A 9809-nucleotide genomic window follows, 5' to 3' on the forward strand; every position below is an offset into this window, starting at 1 on the left:
GATGTTTTGATAAGTTGGGGAAGTGTAACTTATTAACTTATTTTATTTGATTTACCTATTACACCCCTCAAACTTTCAAACCCTGAACACTCATTACACTCGTTTTAGAAAGGGATGTGATCCCCATGCACCACCCCCACATGTCTATACGGATCGTTTAGGTCTATACGGGACGTACAGGGTACGAATAACTAACAGGGAGGAAACAGTTTTTTGCAGCCTATACGATTGTATAGACCTATACGAGCCATATAGACATAAAATGGCTCGTATTGCTCCCTAATAAACCATACAACCTATACTATCGTATAGGGCTATACGACCATATAGAAAACAGTTGCAGAAAATTTCAGACTGTCTTTTGAACACGGTTAATCGCTGCCAGAAATCGACTATAAGTGCGTATACGAGTCGTATAGTGCTATACGACCCGTATAGACTATATTGTGTATGAACTATTATAAAGTGTAACATAATATAATCTTAGACGAATGTTCTTAAGGTACAACTACAAATTACTAAGCCAAACGTGTAATGTAAATACTAATAGACAATTTATGTTATTCTAAAATATCATATCATTCAACTTTTTAATATAGGAACATAATTCTATATAAGTCAAATAACACATGAAAAAGTCAAAAAGAAGAACGGCTAAAATTGATTAAAAAAATGATGCAAGTCAGATACTATATCTGGATGATGGGTACGTATAATGTTAAAGTCATATATCACATATATTAAATATATGGTCATCTAAAATATTTTTTAAAAAAGTTGTCTATACGATTCAGGCTGGCAATTCATGTTTTACAGGTTTAACATGTTTAAAGAGACGCGCTTAACAAAAGTATCGAATATGAATGCAACTTGTTTAACTACTTTATATGGCATGACTATAAGACAGTTTTAACTTTTAAGTTTCATGCATCAATAAAAGAAAATGATGGAGTTTAGCCTACACCAACTATTTAAGAAAATAAAAAAATCACATACTGCACTTATTTATTAATAGGTCTTATCATGTCTTAAACAGGTACACAATTGCCAGCCCTATATACGATGAAGAGTACATATGATGTTAGAGTCATAAATCACATACATTAAATATATGGTCATCAAATTTTTTTTTCAAAAAAGTTGTCTGTACGCCCGTATAGGCCTATACGACCCGTATAGGGCTATACGAGGCACTATAAACGATGACCGACAACATCAGATACAAACTTACACGATTCAGGTGTTGTAACACCGTATAGCCCTATACGAGCCGTATAGGGAAGAAAATGATGTGTGAGGATCTCAAGTGATGTGAGAGGGTCCTAAGTTAACCCAAACATTTTTTTTAAAAGAGTGTCATTTTGGCTTTCCCCGCCACATAAGTTAACCCAAACACTTTTTAAAAAATTTCTTTTAAGTTATTCATAAGTTAATAAGTCATTATAACACAAAAGTCCATTTTCATTTATATAAGCAATCCAAAACACACCCATAATTTCCGTATGTTTCTATTATCCTCTTTACATTATTATTCTTTATAGAAAATCATAAAAAAAATTATTTTGCAAGTGTATTTATAAGATAGGTTCATATAGTAATGAAATAAAAATTTAGTTTATCAATTTTGTGTTTGTGCATTATAAAGCTACAAGGTGTGGATAACATCACCCCCAAACTCCCTATCATGTTCCCGCCCTCCCGATTCCCTTGCATCCCAATAATCTCTACCTCTCTATGAGATAATGTGTTCACGTTAGTACCAATTTCTCGACCATGGTAAAAATTAGTGTAGGATAATGGGATGAAACGGATGGGGATGGTTGGGTTGAGAAATTCATCAAAAGATATTGGTAGAAACGTGATTCATTGATCACCGGTATTTATAATACAATTTATCTATTTAGAGAAAGAATTGGAACAATCAAATATAATATTGCGAATGTCTTTCTCATTAGTATAGGAGAAATACTAGGCTCTATTAATCGTAAAGCATCATCCCGATTCTCACACCGTGAGGCCTGATGAAATGTTAAAACAATATGCTAAAAATGTTTCTCATGGTATACGAACATAAACATATACAATTGAATCTTATGTACTTTATACGTAGATGTGAAAAAAAAAACACCGTTTTGAGAACTGAAATCGGTACTGATAAAACCGATCCGACCCTTAGGGTTGAAATTGGGTTGTCACCTTTTACATTGAAAACGCTTGAACCATGTCAAACCCAACCTGAACCAATTAAAGCCCGGTTTAAAATCGGTCAAACCTACTATTTCCCCTTAAAAACCAATTCCATCTCAACACAATTTTGATTTTTGTTGAACCAAAGCGAACTGGGGTGTGGCCCCAACCAATTTGGGCCCAAAACCCAATTTATGCACCTTTTTTAAGCGTAAATTATTTTTATTAATAATACACTATATACTTTTCTAGGATAACACAAATGAGATTTTCCTTAGCGAAGAGTACGAATTGAACCAAAAATGAACGTAATTACATTTTTGTAATTACTCAGAATACAATGATAACTCTATAAAAAAAATTACAAGTAGCTGGAATAAATAAGTAATAATTATTACTCCTTATAGTGTGTAGCGTAATTATTACTCTACTTATTTTTTGTTATAACGTAATTACACTATACAATGTAAATAATTTTGTCACTGCACCTTTTTTTTCAAAACTTTATATTGTTATGAATTTTTTTGTACATTTGTATCTCCCCTACTTTTTAATAATGTAAATATAGTTTTTAGCATCAAACTGTAGTTTATATAAATTAAATGGGTTTCGCGCAATAGAGCAAAGAACACAACACCTAGATAGGAGATTTTTATGTATTTGACTGAAAAAAGACGTTACCCAGTTAAAACGTAACTATTTTTAAATATTATATAGCAAGATACTCATATTAAAAATAAAGTAACACTTGTTATTGTAATGTAATTCCTTTTTTTATGAAGTGTCGCACAAAAGAATAATCAATAATTAAAAAAGATGGGAGAATTTACTTGTGACTTGCATGTAGTAGAAAGATTTAGCTTTAAAGAAATATAGCATATGTTTCTTAAGAACATGTATGTTAACAAAGGGCCATACTAAAATCCTTGCACACAGACGAGCTCCACAAAACATAACAAACTTCGCATGTTTATTCGTTATATGTGCTCTGACTTAAACAAGTCAGTGGCTCGTTTATAAAAGAAAGCTTCACATCCGAGTTGCCTTCATGAAGAGAAGCCAGGCAACTAGTGTGTGAATGTGAAACTCAAAGCAATTGTCTTAACATAAAAAAAGGTATGATAATAACATCAAATGCATGTTTACCAAATTGCAGCTATGAGTTTCTCTTCTATTGTCATTACACTACCTTCAAGGGAAATAAAAAGTTAAACAAACCACTAATGAATATCCTCCCTTTCCTAGATCAATTATGATCATCAAATTAAAAAAAAAAATCCAACTAAAATAAAATGTCATTATTTCTTCAGCATATACCCAAGAATCAACCCAATCAAGCCAACAACAATCACAAACATCAACGACGCACCACCCCCTTGTTTCCTGTTGCTTCCACGCCTCAAAAGGTCCTGCATATTGCAACCAAAGTGTTAGATAGTCAGGCTGATTTGACCCATTTAAGATATAAGCATATAACACAACGTCACAGCCCAAAACGACCCATTAATAAGTAAGCAGATCAAAACTTCAGTGAGTAGTTACAAAATAGGTGTCAAATCTTCTCACCAATTCCTTTTGAATTCTATTAGTTTGCTGAATAGCAGCATTCTTCTCTTCAATCAACTTCAAAATTAGAGCTCTCACCTAAAAATCAACGGGACTCGCAATCACGTTCCAATATATATGTAGGACTCGTAAATTAAAAAAAAAAACATTAATGACTTCCTACAATAAAATGTATGCATATATAACTCACCTCTGAGGACTTGTCATTAGAATCCGCATTTGTTCTTGAAGACTACAAGCATAAAAATAACAAAAAGAACTCAACATTGATATAATAACATGATAAGAAAATAACATAAAGAATAAAAAAAACATTAATAATTTTGATGAATAGAAAGCAACCTCGATGCCACGCAAATTCCCTTTATCTGCCCCTAAACCATTAGACAGAAGCACTTGCTCTGGTCCTTTAGCAACGGCTGCAGTTGAAGGAAGATATACCACTCTCAATTTGCACTCGTCCACTACATTCCCCGAGTCTTTACTAAACTGTTACACAAACCATTATTAAGTAAACAAATCAAAACACTATTATAAGCAAATATCAATTAAAACTTGTTAACTTACATTCTCAGAGAACAACATACATGCAATTATCTTATCATTACTTAGATCTCAACTATTGACTCGTTAGATAAAGAAAAGATTGTAGCAATGCAGCGAAAAAAACAAGTTGGTACCAATTCAGGGGTGATGTCCTTTGGAGTTGTTCCCGGGCTTACAGTTACACTCTGAAGGAGAAACTTGTCCTTACATTGCATGTCAGGAGGCGCCTCCTTCTGAGCTTGCATTGTTACTGTTATATAAACCAAATTTTAACAAAATAATAATAATAATAATTCTATACCAAATGCGCCATACAACTTCATTTAATCTATGTAACTAACGGCGTAAACTCAATTTTTATATGGTCATTGCATTATAAATCTAGCATTTGGAATAAAAACTGGTTATTTGACAATGATCAAAAGTAAAAGCTAAATTAGGGAAAATGATACCAATAATTTCACATGTGGATTTAGGCGAAACAACTCCGGTGTTGGGACGAACACAATACTTCTTCGGATTCGTGGTTTTAACCTAAAAAATAACAATAATAATAATAATAATAATAATAATAATAATAATAATAATAATTTGCATCAAAATTTCAAAAAACTCAAAATCAGATCACACGCAAGATCCAAAACCCACAATTTATAGAATTAATCAAAAACCCAGAACTAAAACTACACAATCAGATCGTTAATTGTAACGTAATTGATCCAAAAAAAAAACCCAGAAAGGTTTAACAAATATACCTTGAAACCGACATGCTGATCGGTGTTATTGGTTAAGTGAACCGATGAATTGATCTGTTTGTTTAATTCAACTGAAGAAAAAGAATAGAAATTAGTAATAATGAGTTAGAAATGCGATGATCGGATGGAGTGACTTACAGATGAATTTGAGGTCTTGAGGATCGACGGTGATGAGTTCGCGTGTACTCATTAGTTAAATAATTAGGAAAGATGATTTGGTTTTGTTGGGAAAGAAAGAAAGAAAGAAAGAAAGAAAGAGAGAAATTGGGTGTGTGACTGAAAAGGCTGTTTTTCCAACTAATATGTAACGGAGATATCGAGGCTAGGGGTGTTTACGGTCCGGTTTTCATGGTTTTAGGGTCAAATCGCGAACCAAACTGTTAGTAACGGTTTTCAGTTTTTGCAAACCATAACCAAACCGTAGAACATTTAAACCGAACCAAACCGTTACTAACGGTTTGGTTCCGGTTTGGTTTAACGGTTTGGGCCTTTCAGATTTTTATACAAATTGTTCGACACATGGTATGATATATTTATAGTAAAGTTGTCAATAATTTGCAAATATCAAGCATGTTTAAACACGATATGTTCACGGTCTAAGTGTAAACACAAGTTGTTCGAAACACACATCAAAATAATCATGTGAACAAACTTTAATATGCCAAAATACATCAAAAAGTTAATTGTTTGACTTAGCATACTTTCTAATTCATTGCAAGTCTGCAGTTAATATATATTATATACATTACTAGTTCTAATTTAACAAATATATTCATATAATCTAAGATATTTTAAGAAATTAAACATAATTAAATTATACAATACGGTCCGGTTTTATATGGTTGGTTTTCGGTATAAACCGTAAACCAAACCGTTCGCTACGGTTTGAAATTTTTGAAACCGACCGGCCGAAACTTAAGAAAAAAACCAACCATGAAACCGAACCGATGACCGGTTTAAATGGTTTAATGGTTTCGAACCGAACCGTGAACAACCTTAGAGGCTGCTGGTGAAGGCTGACTTTTTAACATAAGTATATTTCTTCAACTTACTTCATTATTATAATGGTTTATGTTATGTATTATTATTGTGGGATAGTTCTCAAAATAGTCTTTTTCTTGGTGAGAGTCTTTAAATTTGTCCCTTTAAAATTGATTATTCAAACGTGTTTCTCTTCTAACGCATGTCTAAACACAAGGTCAAAGATGTGCTTATCCTCTTGTTTGTTTTTTTAATATTATACTATTATAACTAATTTACTTACATTTGATTTTTCTTTTATAACTTCCGTATATAAAGTTTTATATTATCTCGAATATACCACTGAGACGTGTTTTTTTATTTACGGACCGACATAAACTTTACTCAAAACCGAGCTGTGTTAAATTAATATCGAAATGTTTAAAAAAAACTAGATATTTGAGTCTAACACATCGTTGGTCATGTGTTTAAATGTCTAATACATATTTGACCATGTGTTTGGAGGCCTAACACATCATTGACTATGTCTTAGTTAACTCGTTGGCAAGACTACCTAACACATTGCCGGCGATGCATTAGAAGAGGAACAAATTTGAAAAAAAAACGATTTTTTTTGTGGGGGAGGAGGGGAGGGGGGGTTGGAAAAATTTAGAATCTCCCAACACTAAGGGACTATTTTAGGGATTTTCCTATTATTGTTGTAGTTTAATGGGTATCTTTTGGTCAATGATATTTGGGTCAGTTGGGTTAAGTGTTGGACAAGAGGATGTATCAAAGTTTTAAATCATGTATGTTACAAGAATTTTTTAGGAACCTTGTAAAAATTGTGGTTCAATTACAATAAGTGATGTCACTTGGGGAGAAGAATTGAAAGTTAATTATATATTATATTGTTCTCCTTTCCTTAATTGTAACTAATTTTTGAGAGGATCCAGACGTAATTAACTTTTAATCTCAGCCATAAAAATTCCTTCAAGAAGCAGCAGTTACTACCTGCAAGGTTCCGCCTTGATGAAACTGTTTGTCCCTGTATATATCTAAATCGATAACTGGTCGGCACCTTCGTTTCTCTATCTGTCCTCTGCACCACCATCGCTAACCCTCGATTAGAAAGGTAAATTGCCGAACAAAACTTGCTTGGATTTTGATTAATAGCTTACTAGGGTTTATAAGTGTATCATTTACCATCCAAATACCACAATTTCAGGTTCCGAGGGTTGCACTTTGGCCATTCAAAATCCAACCACCACACTGTCTTGAAATCGGTAAACCTAAACCCTATTTTTGATTTAAATTTAATCATAATATATCATAATTCGGGGTTCATGGTAACATTTATGTGCGTTCACCATGACACAGTTGTGTGAAGCCTAGATGAAAGCTAATTTGTTTGTTTGAGGTTATTGTGTGTGTATTAATTTTCATTTATTTTTTTTCACATAATTTTATTTAAGTCTAAGGTATGCAACACTGAAAGAAGGAAATTGGGATACTTCTCGTATGGAATCGGTAATCCCTTTTTATTGTTCAAGTCATATTAACTACTTTTAGTTCAACATTAGGATCACTTGTGTGCATCATGGAACAAATTTACCACTAACTCACTAATCAACTACCTGCCTTATTAATTTGTGAAATTCAAGTTGCACATGATTATAACACCAGTGTAGAGAAGTTTTTTCTTACTCAATTTTTGTAAATTATAAAAAGAAGGGCAAAAGAAAATATCACTCAAACATTAAATTTTTACAGTGGGAATTCCAAGTTGCTCTTAGTGTGGGAACTGAAACTGGAGACCATATCTGATGTGGTAGATACCTACTTGAGGTAAATCATCAGCTCATTCCTTTTTTTTATTATGTAATACTTCTTCAGTCATTTTGTTCTAAACAGAAGCTAATCTTCTTCGGCTAATTTATTATATATATAATTTATTGATTTTAATACAGAATTATTGAGCAAACCGGTGTTGACCTGGCATTGGACCCTATACCGGTTGAGGTAATATAAATCTTGCTTCCTTACTATTTTTCTATAATTTTCCCCATAGTTTCAGCCTTTTTAATAACTACTTATATTGACACGAAAAATTTGACCGTTTTCATGGATTGCTCCTGACCATCAGATCTGTCTGATATTAAATCTCATCCATATAAAGTCAACTAGATTCGACGGTTTCATTTTCGTCCCTGCAGCTATAATTTCGTTTTTCCTCAACTTCAAAATAAATGGAGGTTTTGTTTCTGTTTAACTTATAATCTGCAATAATTACGGTTTGCTCACTAAGATTATTTGTATAGGCCCAGATGTTCATCAATTGCATTTGGGATGGTTTAAGAAATTGGACCATAACATGGCAATGAAATTGAAACCGCTGTAAACTTCCGCTTCTAGAATCACTAAAATCAAAATAATATTGCGTGTTTAATTGGGGCCTGTACCAACACAACAAACACAACATAATTCTGGCAAAATGGGCGGGTTAGGTGACGGGTCAAAACAGGTTCGGGTCATACTTGGTTCAGTCAAAATTTTGTTTTCATTACATAGTTGAAGAAATTGGACCATTACATGGCAATAAAATTGGAAGGTGTTTATTTGAACAACCATATTCATGGACCATTACATGACACTGCTAAGTTTAGCTTTTGGTTGAACTTTTGTTTTCATCTTCCCTATATGTAGTTACAGTTTAGACATGGAGTACCTCAAGAAAATTATGGAGTTTACGTTGGTGAGTTTGCTGAAGCTGTCAACTCCAGCAAATAAAGTCTGAAGGATGCCCATCGGAATGTTGGCCGATGGTTTCAACCATTCACATGCTATAGCATTCATTAAAGGGTTGTATTTTGTCACCAAGTTTCTATTCCACAAAGAGGGATATTGTGTGATTTATAAAGCAAAATAGCAACCGGAGATGTGTTTAGATCTACTACTATGTTTTCTTCTTGTGTATCCCATTTTAATTTTTTAATAATTCAAAATTTCAAATAGTGTAAATTGTAAGTTTTAAGTTTTATATTTAATAGCCGTTATAAAAAAAAAGCTATGCATTTTGTTATCGGTTTAGAATGTAAAGAAAAGAAAGATATTTTAGCCATTACGTCTTTAAACTACCCGTTCACCGGACGGGTATAAAACTAGTTACTTTGGTTTGAGAGTTTTATTCCAGTAGGTTTTCCCCCCTTAATTTTTAGTTTATAATTTATAGTTTTTAATATTAATGTAATCGTGCTATTTTAATATATGCATTTGTTTTATAAAAATTATAGTTTTAAATATATAATTTGTATTAAATAAAAAATGAAGAATGATAGAGAATAATTCATACCCCTAGTTGAAGGATGAGAAAAAATGAGAGAGACAAAGCTGACGTGACAAATTAGCCTAAGTAAGGTTTCATGTTTAACTTTTCAACAAATGACATTTAGCCCTTCATACTTTGAATATTAACTTTAGTTATCCAAAAACCAACTAAACCCCGTAGCTCAAATAAACTTAACTTAGCGTTTTTCAGGTACACAAATTGATGGACAAGCTATTCCGGTTCTTGAGATAGAAGACAACTGCGTATTTTGGGGTTGGTCTTTATAAGTTATGAGTTATCCAAATCATGTAAATGAGATGTACCAACTCACAAACCCACTCTTGAACTAGACTTGCATGTAATTCATACAACTATTTTTGTATAAAATGTTCTGGCTAAATACTTATATAAATGATGAACATTGTACGATAAAAAAAATATATACAAAACCTATATTATTATCTGTT

At 32.5% G+C, this 9809-nt stretch overlaps 1 protein-coding gene across 1 annotated transcript; it reads right to left on the minus strand.

The window, feature by feature from the left end:
- Positions 1-3315: 3315 nt before the first annotated feature.
- LOC143592361 (vesicle-associated protein 1-2-like) lies at positions 3316-5244 on the minus strand. The gene is made up of 8 exons (XM_077072297.1): positions 5193-5244; positions 5055-5125; positions 4752-4833; positions 4434-4549; positions 4096-4242; positions 3944-3985; positions 3754-3831; positions 3316-3596 (listed from the first exon to the last, which is right to left on the minus strand). The coding sequence occupies exons 1-8, from the start codon at positions 5242-5244 to the stop codon at positions 3486-3488; spliced, it is 699 nt and encodes a 232-aa protein (XP_076928412.1). The 3' UTR covers positions 3316-3485.
- Between the last annotated feature and the right edge of the window lie 4565 nt (positions 5245-9809).

This window comes from Bidens hawaiensis, unplaced genomic scaffold (genome assembly GCF_021521415.1).
Source record: "Bidens hawaiensis isolate Kalapana, Puna unplaced genomic scaffold, B.hawaiensis_p1.1 tig00040712_1, whole genome shotgun sequence".
In the NCBI taxonomy this organism is placed as follows: domain Eukaryota; kingdom Viridiplantae; phylum Streptophyta; class Magnoliopsida; order Asterales; family Asteraceae; genus Bidens; species Bidens hawaiensis.